At 29.0% G+C, this 18,096-nt stretch overlaps 1 protein-coding gene across 1 annotated transcript; it reads right to left on the bottom strand.

Moving 5' to 3' along the window:
* Positions 1 to 8,986: 8,986 nt before the first annotated feature.
* LOC108751645 lies at positions 8,987 to 17,625 on the bottom strand. Its single transcript, XM_018491930.1, has 7 exons — positions 16,988 to 17,625; positions 15,869 to 16,564; positions 11,230 to 11,898; positions 10,117 to 10,806; positions 9,674 to 9,811; positions 9,252 to 9,368; positions 8,987 to 9,083 (listed from the first exon to the last, which is right to left on the bottom strand). Exons 1-7 carry the CDS (start codon positions 17,623 to 17,625, stop codon positions 8,987 to 8,989), a joined length of 3,045 nt encoding a protein of 1,014 aa, XP_018347432.1.
* Between the last annotated feature and the right edge of the window lie 471 nt (positions 17,626 to 18,096).

Genomic DNA, 18,096 nt, shown 5'->3' with positions numbered 1-18,096 from the left:
AATCGTCTCGAGATGTAGCGCTTCGCATTTGTCATATCAGTGATTATACTTATTCTCTCTATGGCGTGTACATACATGTATGCAACGTGCTAATACAGCTTCTTGATCAACACGTGATACATCTCGACGTCAAAGCAGCACAGTTGTTATGTCGCATATCCATGTCGGTTGGAATACGAATATAAATTACATTAGACACGATGTGTAGACTTTAGCATCGAATCACTCCTTTCGTTTTATCGGCTTGATTTAACTGCAAGTTTATACTTCGACTAACGATCGCAGTTGTAGTGATGGTATCGACGTTTCGGAATGCTTGGAATATCCGGGATATCCACGGAAGCGGCAACGCGAATCATCGAAGTAGTGCGTGTATTTCGAACAAAAACGAAAAGAAAACCGACGTACCATGAAAGTGACATAAGTCGGCTTTTTTTTATCTCAAAAACATTGATAAATACACACAGCCGCGATTGCACGCGTGATTGCACGATACAGATTCGAGGCGCTGTAATTCAAGGATCGTCAGCCGGCGATCGAAGCTCGCTGTCTCTTCGCTGGCCGATCTCTCTTACGCTCAGGTGAGAAATGGGATTGTGTAAATATTTTTTCTGTTAAATTCACCACACCGCCGATATCTCTTCTTTCCGAAGGTATAATTATTAAAAACTATAAAATAATTAATTTATTCGGCTTCGTGTAATTGTTAAAGTGTGAAGCAATCGTAATCGAACGCAAAAGTATTTACATAAGTCGAACGTTCTTTTTGTTTTTTTCATTAAAACGCATCCAGTGCCTTGGTATTTCTGCATCATCCGATATATTTCTAACGTAAATAGAATTTATTATTACATAAGTTTTGATGTATTATTTCTGATGTCTTCTTCCATTTCTTTTTTCTTTTTTCTTTTTTTTTCTACGTCGCGTTGTCTGATCGAAATATAATTAAGTACGACGAATGAATGAATCTAAAAAAGTTTAAAGTTCACACAAATATAAGATTTTTTTAAGGCGTTAATCTATAATTGTCTTGCTGCATTGATAATCGAGAAAATTCAAGTTTCTAACTTTTAATTTTTTAAATATTTCTCGAGGTTCGCGCTTTTACTAATATATTACTCAAATTAGAGTATATTAATACCAATATAATAATAATTAAACCTTCAATATATATATATCTGTTAGAAATGATAATTATAATAACATCTGCAAAATTGAACGGTGAACACTCTACATATATAAATATACGTACATATATTTCTTGAGACGCGTATGCAGAATATTACATGTATTCTTAAATAAATTTCTGCTTTTACAATTATTATGATTGATGTTTTGATGCTTATAGCAAGCGAATGGAAACTAAATCAGAAAATTTTTATTTCAATTCGGACTACTAATTGTTCTCGCAATAAATGTATGTAATTTTAATTTAATCGACCTGAGGTCGATTACTATTAATAAAACAAAGTGCCTGAACGTGCCTTTCTTTAGTATCGTCGAATGTCCGATTATATTTATGAAATATCACTGCATTCTTATTATTAAAAAAAAGTGCATCTCCACCTCTAAATACATAAATAATATGTGTGTGTTTAACGTACATTTAAGCTTCATAACACCTCGGTGCAGATATCAAAATTATTTTTAATACGTTCCTTTAATTATATATTATTAGTTTTAATATTAACCGATTGAAGAATGTAACATTTCTTGTGAATTTTAAATAAGCATCTTGGTTGATAAATTATTAAGACTGCGCATAATCAATAAAGTCATGTAATTGATGTAAAAATTAATTTGTCGCTTGGAATAATCGAGAAGCTATTTTTTATATGTGTTATTTCAGTTTTACATTGATATCTAACGAATCTAAATGTGACAGGATAAAAATGTATAAATCGAGAGGTATGAGCTGAATATTATTTTCTATCACGTATCATAGTCCGTCGAAGCCAAAGTCATCCGTTTTAAAAAATGATACTATATCGAGAAACGTCATCTATTTAACGAGGTCAATTTTGATCATTTCATGATCTCTCATTTGATTAATATTTTTAAATTCTCCTATTTGTTTATTTGCGATTTGTTTATTCTAATTTTTATCCCCGCTCTTTAGCATACACTTTTGTAATTATCGGTACAATATCGACGTTGATTTTATACGTCATTAATTAAGATACGCTTCCCGCGGGAAGTTATTGCTGTGAAAGAAAAGCGTGAATGAAAGTGATTATTTTTGTATACGTAAAGGAAAGCGAAATGTGTAACTTAAGTGATATAAGCACGCTGTACTTTATCTCTACACAGAAAAAAAAGAAACAATTGATGTTACAATATATACGATCGCAGACTCGCGTATGAAACTTTTGAAATATAATACCTTTTAAGCACTCGCGAATGCTTTATGTAAATACGATACATTTCTCCTGTCGTAGGAATATTCAATTTTTCAAAATCTCCGAAGTTATTATCCGTCCTCGCGTGAACGTAAGCACGAGAGATCGCGAAAAGCGACGATGTAAATGCGAAATTCGCATATCCGGCAACGAATCATAGCGGCTAGAGGACCAAAGATAGCATAAGTTGGATCTGATCGGTTGGTAGCGCACAATCGGGTTTTCTCTTTTTTCTTCAGAATTTAAATCAAACACAAATTAAAACGAGTTATCGGACGAGGACGACGAGATAACTCGCGGAAACTCGAGGCTTACCAGAGATCCCGGTTCTTCGTACGTACGTACAGATTGTAACATACCATTATGATTAACTAGTTGATTAATTATGTGCGACGATTAAGACTAGTTTAGACTAATTGTCCGACAATGACGTTTCATTAATTCGCTAGTGAAAGTCCCGCGACGAAGATGACGAACGACGAATATGATCGCGCGCAGAGGCACCGTTCTCCCGGTTTAATTGATTAATTGAAACGGGTAAATTAATTAATTCGCGAATACTATTAGCGCAACACGTCTGACACGAGGCTCGTGCGTTAAGCAATTTTGTGCTATATATATTATGATTATATAAACGTATGTGTAGAAAAAGATTGCGACCGATAAATCAGTAAGTAGGTACCTTTCAAGATATTTGTGTGCATGTCCATCGAGCGTGAAAAGAAAAATAAGCGCGTATATAAGTGAATGAGTGTGTTGTGTGTGTGCGCGCGCGCGCGCGCGCGTGTGTGTGTGTGTGTGTGTGTAAGAGAGCAATAATGATAAGAGATTTGCGAGCATGAGCGAGCGATTCATGTTAATCGGTAAAACCAAAAATATGTTTATTATTGCTAAAGAAAATATTGATCGAATAAATTGTTTTTCTTATAAACACCTTGTATTTTCATAGCAATTTCCTCATACATTTATCCTTTATACTACTATTATATCTGTATATTTTGAAAAAAATACATATTGCTCACTGCATTATCTATAATGCTGTTTAATAATTACGATAAAGCACCTACATTTTTAATATTTCAAGGCTCGCCATAACTACCACTTTAATTTTTTCTATCTAAATGTCTATTATTTTCCTGAACATGCATTTTCCATTTTGTAAATATCCGTTTATAAATATCACTTATTTAAACGTATTTGCATTACTTATTGTGTAAATTGTTTACAAATTATCATCTTTCTATCAGCAGTTACGAATTGAATTGTCGAATCACCAATATATTTTACAATTTACGTAAAAACTTGTACTTAGAAATGTATGATCATTAAAAATTTAATAAAACATTTCTTCTATTCTTCTGCTTCTTTTGAAAGTATATACTTTACTACTAATGTATGTACTAAAATTTTATTCTTCTAATTGTCCCGTAAATGTAAACTGTTTGTTTGTACATGCGATGCATGACTATTTTGCATTTTTCGAACGTAAAATCATTGTGTTCTGATAAGTTTACGTAATGTTAAAATTTTCCTGTGTGTTATTTATACCTTGCTAATGCTCCGCTTTTGGCACGCATTTTTCCTTCGAAGCCGAAGGTCAGTCATTGCCGAGATAAGATAATTTTGTTTGTTCGAGTAATTAACGACAGAATCGTTTACGAAGGATTCCATCTGCACATGTTTAGAAACGAAAACGTAAGTTTTGTATACAGAAATAAAAATAATACACTGCAATTAAAATAACAAATACGTATACAAATACGTAATATACAATTATATTAAACTGTGCAAGAATTTCCGTACGCAACTTTTCGTATAATTAAATGAACTATCGATCTCAAACGCAATCATCGCATATCCATCCCAATTCCAATTCGATGTATTTATCAATTAATTAATTAATATGTATCAAATTAATAATAATGTATATAAAATCGACAATACGTTTTATATTATTGTCTAATTTTATTTTACACGATTTTAAATTGGATCGGTATTCTCGGAAAATACAAACACTTTTATTCATCTCGAAATAGATTTAATAATCTTTTTTCATTTCAAAAAAATGTTTATTGTTAATTCTCTAAACCTATATCAGATAGAACTATTGCATTTGTTAATAAATAATAAATACGTTATTATTATGTGAATTGAATATTTAAACATTTTAGTACTAAATTAATAACGTAATATACGAAACGACTTGTATTAATGAGTCGACATAATCTGGTTAACACACAATAAATGTGTTGTACATGGATCGATGGATCGATGAATCGATTGCAATGTTGTCGTATTATCGCATTGATTTCATTCGCGAGGGAAATAAGAAAAAAAAGCCTTAAGCAAGAGCTTACGTGTCGATGCAGCATGTGCGCGATGTAATTACGTTTCCACGAAAGAAGATCGGCTCAGATGTATCGTAATTACAGTGAACTGTGCAAGCAATCAGTATTTATGATTCCACACCAAACGTGTAATGCATCCCTTAAAGTGTATTTCTCGCCGGATTAATGATAAATGTGCCACAGTAAAGCCGGAAATTGTGCCACTTTGCTTATGACCTTCCTGCATGTTGCAGCAATTGCTCATTGTATCGTGTAATTACGAACAACCGGCGTAATTACAAAGTAAGCGTCCAAATTACGATAAAGCGTCGGTTGTAACAAGCAATATGATACGCAAATTCATGTATTATCCAAGTAATATAATTCTTAAAATATTAACGTGCATTTGTTAAAATCTCTAAAGCTCACGAACTATTTTTGCCTTACAGGCAAAATAACACAAATTTTAAACAAAAATTTGTAGCACATAAAAATGTAAATATTAAATTTTTTCTTACATAAATATACATGGGATAACTCCAGTATATACGCACCTATCAAAAACTTAATTTATTAAGTATTATTTGTCATGTTTATAGTAAACAAATTATATCAGTAAAAACTTTGTCCTGTCTATTACTGTGAAAAAAATATTAGAAATCCGAAATATTTATTTTTTATATTAAAAAATAAACTTTTCGAAATTTTTCCATTTTTTCTGTATATCCCATAAGGGTGGGATATATGGCTACTTATAGGGGGAGGGGAGGTATGTACGGCTCATGAAAAATTTACAAATAATCCATATAAATAAGACGTATGACACAATAACTTATAAAATGTGTTTATAAAATTTTATTAAGAAATAAGAAAAATGTAATAAGGTAAATATATATATATAAAGTAGTAAATAATAATTACAATCTTCCACATGTATTACAAGTGTTATGACATGAGATATATATTTCATGTAACACGTTTATTGCATTTAGTGCATTGAATTCAAATCTGGGCACTTTGTATGCTTTGGGCATAAATCCCGCTCGCTAAAAATGCCACATATCCTAAACAGGTGGAATATATAAGACGACAAACTAAACAAAGAATACAAGAGCAAAGTACTTGTATTTTGTTATACAACATGCTTTACTTATTCCTCTACACTCACGAACTAACCACTAAGTTTTTTGCACGTCCTACAGTAATCATTTTATGTTGATTATAATTTATTTAATGGCGCTACTCAACATAGTGACAAATCGATTCATCTCACAATAATTCCATTAATATTAACAGTAAGAAACTGAAATCATAACACAATACTTATATAACATAAAGACATGTAACAGAGTAGTTGCGGGAAAATTATCTCCACTCCTTCTATTTTTTTCTTCTGCCTTTCTATTGCCGGAGTTACCTTACAATATGTATGTACAAAAAATTTTACTCACAATTCATAAAAGAATGCAACAAGGAATATGTTCTCCATAACAATGTTGTAAATAGAAATAATATTTTCTATTACTTATAGACGCGTTATCTCTTGTAGTTTAAGGTATAGGTACTCTTTCTTACCAGTTACTTTTCTGCGTATAACTTGGAGAGTTATGCGCGCGTTTCGGTCAGTAAATTAAGAAATTCAAAAAGCGTGCTAAACTACCACGCACAGTGTCGACGGTGTACACGGTTGCGCACGTAATTGGCCAATTTGCATTTCGCGATCCAGGGCGAAGGCGAGCCGCGATACGCGAGATAACAGAGAGAAGGAAAGAGGAAAAGAAGGAGCGAAATAATCGGGCCAAACCGCCCGATTTCTATCGGAATGCGGCAATTTACGATCGGCAAGATAAGCCGCCATCCTCGCCGCGAAAGACTCTCCGCTCGCTTCTTCAATTCACCTGCGTGAGTCGGCGATGCGCAGTCTCGAGCGGAGCGTGCTCGCGCGCGTGCTGCGTTGATGCGCGCGTTGCATTCGCGTGTCAGAAATGTTTCAGTTACCGTGTAACCTCTGTAGCACTTTTGATGTTTATCGTTTCCGCCATTTTAAGAAATCTTTAGAAGATGTTGGTTTGAGTCCTAAAAAAATGTTTTCTGCAATATTATTATCATTATTGTTGTGAAAAAAAAAAATATATATATATATTTATATGTAACATATATGCGAAAAACATTATCATTAAAATTAGATAGAAGTAACGCAAAATAAATTGTTATTATCTTCCAGATAATCTGTCGATTTTCTTTCGGATTACCGTTTCACAACACAATAATTCTATATCATCATATAATGCGTATTATTATTAGCGTTGGTTTAATAATATTTATTAACATCTTAATGTCTTAATATTATGTATATGGTTAATTGAAATGCTTCCAATTTATTATAAGTACTACCTTTAACGCACAGCCCTTAAAAATTTCATAACGGAAACAATTTTATTATCAATTTCAATATATCCGATTAAATTATAGAATTTTATCTACTAAAATAAGCGCCAAGTATATATTACTTGCGTTTCATAATTTTTTAAAGTAATAAAACATTATTTGAAAATAATGTTAAGATTAAACAAATTGCTCAAATTTTATTGCAATTGCATTCTGTTTATTTCTAAATTGTATTTTAAAAGTTTCGTTTGCATTATCATATTACGACTTACTTATACATATTAGCCTTCAAACAAATACAAATAAGATTTAAAGCGTGTTTCAATTGTATTAATTAATTTTACGATCACTATAAATTACAATTAATAATAATAAAAATTATTTTCCAAAATTTGAAATAATTGATTTTAAATAAAAATAAATTTTAAGAGAGATAAAAATTGTTATTGTACAATCTGATAGAGAAAGATTATAACATTAGAGCAATAATATTCCAATTATATGCATATATTATAGTACCGTCGAAATTTATTTATTTTCTAACATAGTTTTTATTTTAATTCTTTATGACAGAGAGAAACTAATAAATATTACATAAAATAATATTAAAAGGCTTCGTCAGAATCAGTCGTCTTTTTTTACACCTTTAATAATTAAACATCAAAATTAATAACTAATTGACAACAATCTTTCAACGCGTTCATATGCCATTTTGTTACATTCCGTGTCGCTTTCGCGTACATAGTCCAATATATCCTTCTTACAATACATCTAAATAATGTGAATTTGAAAATAAATAGATAAATAAACAATATAACTATTTTACATTATCTGTCAGTATTATTCAAATATAGGGGAGACTGGGGGGTGGGGTCAGTAGCCTATAGGAGTAAGTAGAACAATCAAGATGTTACAATTAAATCGCGCCGAAATACGCATGTCTGAGTATGCAGCAGCGACTGTCACTCAGTCTGCTGTGATATCTTGAGACGAACACATTTGTTTTAGAAATAACAAAAATTTTTTATACATAAATATATATAAATATGTATAAATATATATATATATATAATATGATAAATTATATGCTTATAAACATTTATAAATATTCATAAACATATATAATTATATCTAAAATATGTCCATATATTTATATATTTTTCTTTATTTCAACTTTTAAGTGTAATGAAAGTAGTAATAATAATTTGAAAACATTAAGAACAATAAAAAAATAATTTTATGTGCATGTGGGCACATTCTAAATGCATAAAGAATAACTTATCGTATTATGTTTGTTATTTATCGTATTATGTCTGTTATAACTGCAATTTCGATAACAATTCGGATTAAATAACATTTATTTATCTAATAACAAGGTATAAAGTTATACATTTTTTACTTACGGGGTCCCCAATCTCCCCTACTTTACAACTCTAGTACAGGATGTCTCATTTGAAGTCATCGCGTCGGACACAATTATCTCCTAGATCTAGACTGTTCGTTATTCCAAAATATATTTTAAATAAAACTTAATATTTTGAATTAAATCACAATGGAACTTAATCAACTGATGAGCGAGTTATAGGCAGAGTTGGTAAAAAACATGTTTTTAATAGTTTATATAAATATGTTTTAAATATGTTTTTTTATATTACCGTTTAAAGCATTTGAAGAATTAAAAACATATTTAAGAAAAAACATAATGTTTTATTAAAAAAAAACATTAGCCTTTATCAACTCTGATTATAGAAAGTAAAAGTTGTAGTGCGTAAAAGTTTCTCCTAACCCAAGCAGAACAAAAAGTCATGATAATAAAATTATGAAAATGACATCGCTATGAGATTATCAATGAGATGTCAATGAGATTTGATTTTATTGATTTTCTTGATTTCCAAGCGCTTGCAAAGTTGTATCGTCATTATAAGAATTTGTCGCCATATTTTCTGCTGCCACAAGTTGATGCATCATTCTGTACATGTTATTAATGTTAGTTCCTTCTTGAAATCTTAAATAGTCACTCGTAACATAACATTGATAGATATTTAATCTTTCGAGAGCTTACTATAGAACTTTGAGTTACGAATTTTAATATTATTGATATCAGTAACACTTCACATATTGAAATAATAACACATACCTCTGTTGATTTACTTGATATCCAAAAGTTTGCCAGTTTGTATCGTCATGACGAGAACTTACATCCGAAACGTCATGAGCATGGGATACTATGTTATTTATGTAATTTTCTTCAGAACTAGATATATATTCATTAGTTAATATTATTTAAATTGGATACAAATATAACATTAAATATATCATATTTATTAAATGTTTCACTCAAATTTATGAAGTCTACCCAGTCAGAAATGATGATGTCGATTCGACGTCGAAAGCATCAAATCGACCGTCGATCGACGATGATTCGATGTCGATTCCATTATCATTTCTAACTGGGTATATATTTAAATGTTAACATGTTCAATATAATTGCGTTAATTATGTATAATAGAATATACTATTTTAAGAAGAATAAAATATATTGATATTAGTATCATTTACCTTTGTTGACCTTCTTGATTTTCAAGATTATGCCAATATGTACTTCCATAATAATAACGCGTATTCATATTTTCTGCTGCTACGTCATGTTGCATCATTATATACTCGCTATTATCTGCAGCTTCTTTTTCATATTTTGAATTTTCATTTATATGATATTGACAGTGAGATCTTAAGTCATTTATTTCTGTATTGCTATAAAATACGCTAATAAATTGTAATTGCTGCAGATATTGTAATTTACAATTAAGTATTTTATCGATTGCGACATGTTGAAGTAAATTATAATAAGTAACGTTAAAATAAATTTGAAACGTAAAACGTAAACGTAAACGTAAAACGTTGAAGTAAAATTTTAATGTACTTAAAGTGTACATTATGTATTTACAATATAACTTAAGAAAAAAAAACATCATATTTTTATTAACAGTTACCTTTGTTGGTCTTGATTTCGAGGATCTTGCCTATTTATATCATCACGATGGAAGCTTATATTTGCATTTTCAATGACTATAGATTGTTGTGCCATTCTGTTAACATCATTATCTCCAGGTTTTTGTGGAGATCTTAAAGAATTATCCTTTTCAAAACAAATGTGGTGTATTAAGGCATCTGTCCCGTAAAATATGTCCAGTACATCATGGCAACGTTTGCACCTTGCAAAAGTAAAGTTTTCTTCACAAACTTCAAAATATTGCGATAGCGACTTATTTGCAATTTCTTTTTGTACAATAGCTCTTATTTCTTGACTATGTTTTCTTTCTAGATGCAGTTTTAGACTTCCTACTTTTCTTCCCAGACAAAGATACTCACAAAATTTACATTTTCCTTTGAATAAGTCTACTTTGTCACAATATTGCCATATCAAGTTATTATTGTTTTCCCATTTTAAGCGATCCTTTTCATTCCATATTTTATGCTTATAGTATAAATGTACCTTTATTGATAGTATAAATTGGTATAAATGAATACCGCATTTATTATAATAAATTTTATCACAATTATTGCACTTTATAGTGAATTTGTTTAATTTAGAAACATATTTCCACATCCAATGATTATATGATCTTTCTGCCAGATTCGATCGTTTGACCCCTGTCGAGCTTATTTTCGTACAATATCGCGATGTGTTACTAAAAACAAAAAGAAAGTGAAATGTATAATTTTTCATTAATATATAAAGATTATTGATTGAATCTTTCAGTTCCATAAGAATTATATAGTTTAATTCCTACTCTCATTCGATTTCTGTTATCAATCAATCAGATTAATATTAATTTCATTATATATATTTTACACGTCTTGACTTAAAAATAAAGCTTAACATTGAAAATTGGTACAAGTTTATATTTAGAAATGTTTCTTAACTTTTTACTGTAGGCTATTACAACGTCGTTTATCACCGTTATTGTAATAAAGTTAGATTAATAGATTAAGATAAATAGATTGAATTAAGTAATATACTAAATTTTTAATATATATTACAGTGTACATAATATGTATATTAATAACTTAAGAAAAGTGAAACATTAACATCTTAATTACATAACAGTTACCTTTGTTGATTTTCTCGATTTCCAAAAACTTTATTTAAATTATCATGATAGGAACTTGAATTTGTATTTTCATCGACTACAGATTGTTGTGTCATTCTGTTCACATCAGGTTTATCTTCAGGTTCTTGTCGAGATCTTAAAGATTTATTCCTTTTAGAACAAATATGATTTATTAAGACATCTGTCCCGTAAAATATGTCCAGTTTAACATCGCAACGTTTGCACCATGCACTAAATTTTTCTTCATAAATTTCGAAATATTGCCATAGAGACTTATCCGCAATTTTTTTTTTTATACTAGCTCTTATTTCTTGAAGGTGATTTTGCAGATGCCACCTTATACTTGGTAGATATGAACGATGAATACAACGGCCACAAAATTTACATTCTGCTGTATATAAATTTGTTTTGTCGAAATATTGCCATATTAAATCATTGTTATTTTCCCATTCTAAACGATCTTTTTCATCGTATTTTTTATGCTCATGGTATAAATGTCCTTTTATTATTTTTATCGTTCTATTTCTACTTTCGGGATTAATCTTATAAACTTTATCACAAATATTGCACTGTATAGAATCGTTTAATATAAGAACATGTTTCCGCAGCCAATTGTCTGATCTTTCTTGAAGTGCCATTGTATTCACAGAGAGTCGCGATATGTGTATACTAATAGTCACGAAATAGCGATTATACCAAAGAAGATATTCGGAGAAACTGTTTAGGAAAGGTCACTGAAAAGAGGGAGCAAAGAAGAGGGAGAAAGAACGAAACATTATTCACTAAGGTGTAAACATTATCGTATTGATTGAATTTTTCAGTTAAAAGTTATGAGTTTTGTTTTTGCTTATTCGATTTGTGTCGTTAAACGTTTAAATTGAAATTAGAATTAATTGTTTTACTTATCTTGACTAGAAAATAAAATTTAGCCATGAAAATTAGTATAGCTTACAATTTTAAAATATATTTCTTGACTTTTTCCATATGATTATTACAATGTCGATTATCACCATTATTGTAATAAACATACAAGTGAAGAAATTAAATTTAATAATAAATTAAGGATGAAACTAGAAAGAGGAACAACTGCCAATGATCTTGATATTGACGTATGTTGTCAAGGTCATGATTCTAAGTAACCTCCAATAGGTTTTTGTTGGTACCTGTGCTTCGTTAAAAAGTCGTTAACAATCAAAGTAAATCGACTATATATATATCCACTTTCTACGCAAAAGTTATACGCCTCTATATATATAGTATATACATGTAATGGACTTCATTTTATATGGAGAGTTGTGCATTCCTATATGTATATCCCATCTCTCCCCTAATACTTAGAATCATCGATTTTCAAGTAATAGATACATTGTTCGAAAATGAATTAAGACTCAAGAAAAATAAAATTGCGGCTTAAACGTTATTTTAATGGCATTGTATTTATTTCTAAATTGTATTTTGGAAGTTCCTTTTGCATTATCATATTACGACTTACTTATACATATTAGCCTTCAAACAAATACAAATAAGATTTAAGGCGTGTTTTAATTGTATTAATTAATTTTACAATCACTATAAATTATAATTAATAATATTAAAAATTATTTTCAAAAATTGAAATAATTGATTTTGATGAAAAATAAATTTTAAGGGAAATAAAAATTGTTATTGTACAATCTGAAAGAGAGAAATTTTAACATTAGAACAATAATATTCTAATTACATGGATATATTATAGTACCGTTATGAAATTTATTTATTTTCTAACATAGTTTTTATTTTAATTCTTTATAACAGAGAGAAACTTATAAATATTACGTAAAATAATATTAAAAGGCTCCGTCAGAATCAGTTGTCCTTTTTTTCACATTTGATAATTAAACATCAAAATTAAAAACTAATTGACAACAATCTTTCAACGCGTTTATATGCTATTTTGTTACATTCCATGTCGCTTTCGCGTACGTAGTCCAATATACTTTTTACAATATATACATCTAAATAATATGAATTTGAATAAATAAACAATGTATCTATTCTAAATATAATGTCAATATTATCTGTCAGTATTACTCAAATATAGGGGAGACTAGGGAGGGTCAGTAGACTATAGGTGTAAGTGGAATAATCGAGATGTTACAATTAAATCGCGCGAAATACGCGTAAACGTATCTGAGCACGCAGCAACTGCCACTCAGTCTGCTGTGATATCTTGAGATGAACGCATTTGTTTTAGAAGTTACGAATTTAGCAAAAGAAGCATTGTTTTACGAATCGAAATGTTAATTGTTAAAGTTTGTTAAGTTAGGAAATCTGTCATTCGCTACGCTCTGGTAAAAACATTGATAGAGAACGATAGAAAAATCCTATCGTTTTGAATATAAAATTTGATTTGTAAGTTCATTAATCAGATCTCATAGGAACTTTGTACAAATCTTATAAAATCCGATAAAATACGATTTATATCTGATCAATCGTGCTTGTGAGATCAATTATAGAAAATGATATAAACTAATAAAAAACGATACAAATTGATAAAAATCCTATTGTTCTCTATCAACTTTTTTTACCAGAGCGATCTCACGAGATCTGTGTGTATTCTATAAATAGCCGTATTTTCACTTTCTTTGAGATTTCACTCAAAAGAATTTAGAGAGTATTCTTTTTTATTTTAAATGCATCTATAATAGTATAATTTTTGTCGTTTTAATGATAAAAATATGCAATAATAATTAAATTATATAGTATATATATAAAATTTTTTATGCATGAATATGTATAAATATGTATAAACATATATAATTATATGAAATATGTTTATACATTCTTCTTTATTTTAACTTTTAAGTGCAATAGAAGTAATAAATAATAATTTGAAAACATTAAAAATAATTTAAAAAATAATTTTATGTAGGCACATTCTAAATGCATAAAGAATAACTTATCGTATTATGTTTGTTATGACTGCAATTTCGATAACGATTCGGATTAGATAAAATTTATTTATCTAATAACAACGTATAAAGTTATACATTTTTTATTTACGAGGTCTCCGATCTCCCCTACTTTACAACTCTAGTAGACAGGATGTCTCATTTGAAGTCATCGCGTCGAACGCAATTATCTCCTAGATCTAGACTGTTCGTTATTCCAAAATATATTTTAAGTAAAACTTAATATTTTGAATTAAATCACAATGGAACTTATAATCACCTGATGAGCGAGTTATAGGCAGAGTTGGTAAAAAACATGTTTTAAATAGTTTAAAACATGCTTAATTGATGTTTTTAATACGTTTTAAATATGTTTTTTATATTACTGTTTAAAGCATATTTGAAGCATTAAAAACATATTTAAGAAAAAACATAGTGTGTTTTATTTAAAAAAAAAAACATTAATCTTTATCAACCCTGATTATAGGAAGTAAAAGTAGTAGTGCGTAAAAGTTTTCCCTAACCCAAGCAGAACAAAAAGTCATGATAATACAGCTATGAAAATGACATCGCATCAATGAGGTTTGATTTTATTGATTTTCTTGATTTCCAGGAGTTTGCAAAGTTGTATCGTCATTATGAGAACTTATCGCCATATTTTCTGCTGTCACAAATTGATGCATCATTCTGTACATATTACTAATATTAGTTCCTTCTTGAAATCTTAAATAGCTATTCGTAACATTACATTGATAGATATTTAATCTTTTGAGAGTTTTCTTACTATAGAACTTTGAGTTACAAATTTTAATATTATTGATATCAGTAACACTTCACATATTGAAATAATAACACATACCTCTGTTGATTTACAACTCTTGATATCCAAGAATTTGCCAGTTTGTATCGTCATGACGAGAACTTACATCCGAAACGCCATGAGCATGGAATACTATGTTATTTATGTAATTTTCTTCAGAACTAGATATATATTCATCAGTTAATATTATTTAAATTGGATACAATATAACATTGAAATCATATTTATTAAATGTTTCACTCAAATTTATGAAGTCTATCCAGTCAGAAATGGTGATGTCGATTCGACGTCGAAAGCATCAAATCGACCGTCGATCGACGTTGATTCGATGTCGATTCCATTATCATTTCTAACTGGGTATATATTTAAATGTTAACATGTTCAATATAATTGCGTTAATTATGTATAATAGAATATACTATTTTAAGAAGAATAAAATATATTGATATTAGTATCATTTACCTTTGTTGACCTTCTTGATTTTCAAGATTATGCCAATATGTACTTCCATAATAATAACGCGTATTCATATTTTCTGCTGCTACGTCATGTTGCATCATTATATACTCGCTATTATCTGCAGCTTCTTTTTCATATTTTGAATTTTCATTTATATGATATTGACAGTGAGATCTTAAGTCATTTATTTCTGTATTGCTATAAAATACGCTAATAAATTGTAATTGCTGCAGTTATTGCAATTTACAATTAAGTATTTTATCGATTACGAAATGTTGAAGTAAATTAAGTAACGTTAAAATAAATTTGAAACGTAAAACGTAAATGTAAACGTAAACGTAAAACGTTGAAGTAAAATTTTAATGTACTTAAAGTGTACATTATGTATTTATAACTTAAGAAAAAAAAACATATTTTTATTAACAGTTACCTTTGTTGGTCTTGATTTCGAGGAGCTTGTCTATTTATATCATCACGATGGAAGCTTATATTTGCATTTTCAATGACTATAGATTGTTGTGCCATTCTGTTAACATCATTATCTCCAGGTTTTTGTGGAGATCTTAAAGAATTATCCTTTTCAAAACAAATGTGGTGTATTAAGGCATCTGTCCCGTAAAATATGTCCAGTAGAGCATGGCAACGTTTGCACCTTGCAATAAAGTTTTTCTTGCAAACTTCAAAATATTGTGATAGCGACTTATTTGCAATTACTTTTTGTACAATAGCTCTTATTTCTTGACTATGCTTTCTTTGTAGATGCATTTTTAGATTTCCTGTAAATATTCCTTGACAAAAAAGCTTACAAAATTTACATTTTCCTTTGAATAAGTCTACTTTGTCAAAATATTGCCATATCAAGTTATTATTGTTTTCCCATTTTAAGCGATCCTTTTCATTCCATATTTTATGCTTATAGTATAAATGTGTTATCATTGATGGTATCAATTTACTTATACGATGTTTATTAGAATAAGTTTTATTACAATTATTGCACTTTACAGTGAATTTGTTTAATTTAGAAACATATTTCCACATCCAATGATTATATGATCTTTCTCGAGCTGCCACATTCGATCGTTTGATCCATGTCGAGCTTATTTTCGTACAATATCGCGATGTGTTACTAAAAACAAAAAGAAAGTGAAATGTATAATTTTTCATTAATATATAAAGATTATTGATTGAATCTTTCAGTTCAATAAGAATTATATAGTTTAATTCCTACTCTCATTCGATTTCTGTTATCGATCAATCAGATTAAGATTAATTTCATTATATATATTTTACACGTCTTGACTTGAAAATAAAGCTTAACATTAAAAATTGGTACAAGTTCATATTTAGAAATGTTTCTTAACTTTTTACTGTAGGCTATTACAACGTCGTTTATCACCGTTATTGTAATAAAGTTAGATTAATAGATTAAGATAAATAAATTGAATTAAGTAATATACTAAATTTTTAATATATATTAAAGTCTACATTATATGTATATTAATAATTTAAGAAAAGTGAAACATTAACATCTTAATTACATAACAGTTACCTTTGTTGATTTTCTCGATTTCCAAAAACTTTATTTAAATTATCATGATAGGAACTTGAATTTGTATTTTCATCGACTACAGATTGTTGTGTCATTCTGTTCACATCAGGTTTATCTTCAGGTTCTTGTCGAGATCTTAAAGATTTATTCCTTTTAGAACAAATATGATTTATTAAGACATCTGTCCCGTAAAATATGTCCAGTTTAACATCGCAACGTTTGCACCATGCACTAAATTTTTCTTCATAAATTTCGAAATATTGCCATAGAGACTTATCCGCAATTTTTTTTTGTATATCAGTTCTTATTTCTTGATGGTGGTTTCGCAGATGCAACTTTATATTTGGTACATATGAGTGATGAATACAACAGCCACAAAATTTACATTTTGCTGTATATAAATTTGTTTTGTCGAAATATTGCCATATTAAGTCATTGTTGTTTTCCCATTCTAACCGATCTTTTTTATCGTATTCTCCATGCTCATGGTATAAATGTCCTTTTATTAATGTCATCTCTCTATCTTTTTTAGCATCAGTCATTTTATAAATTTTATTACAAATATTGCACTGTATAGAATCGTTTAATTTAAGAACATGTTTCCACAGCCAATTGTCTGATCTTTCTTGAAGTGCCATTGTATTCTCAGAGAGTCGCGATATGTTACTAAACACGAAATAACGATTATGCCAAGGAAGATATTCGGAGAAACTGTTTAGGAAAGGTCATTGAAAAGAGGGAGCAAAGAGAAAGAACGAAACAGTAATTATTCAGGTGTAAACATTATTATATTGATTGAATTTTTCAGTTAAAAGTCATGAGTTTCTGCTTATTCGATTTGTGTTGTTACACGTTTAAATTGAAATTAGTATTATTTATTTTACTTATCTTGACTAGAAAATAAAATGTAGTCATAAAAATTAGTACAGGTTACAATTTTAAAATATATTTCTTGACTTTTTCCATATGATTATTACAATGTCGATTATCACCGTTATTATAATAAATATAAAAATGAAGAAATTAAATTTAATAATAATTTAAAATTAGAAAAGAGAAGCACCGATGATCTTGACATTGACATATGCTGTCAAGGTCATGATTCTGAG

The sequence above is a fragment of the Trachymyrmex septentrionalis genome, unplaced genomic scaffold (assembly GCF_001594115.1).
Source record: "Trachymyrmex septentrionalis isolate Tsep2-gDNA-1 unplaced genomic scaffold, Tsep1.0 scaffold51, whole genome shotgun sequence".
NCBI classification, from domain to species: Eukaryota; Metazoa; Arthropoda; class Insecta; order Hymenoptera; family Formicidae; genus Trachymyrmex; species Trachymyrmex septentrionalis.
The sequence above is the reverse complement of the archived record's forward strand: the minus strand, read 5'-3'. Positions and strand labels throughout refer to the sequence as shown.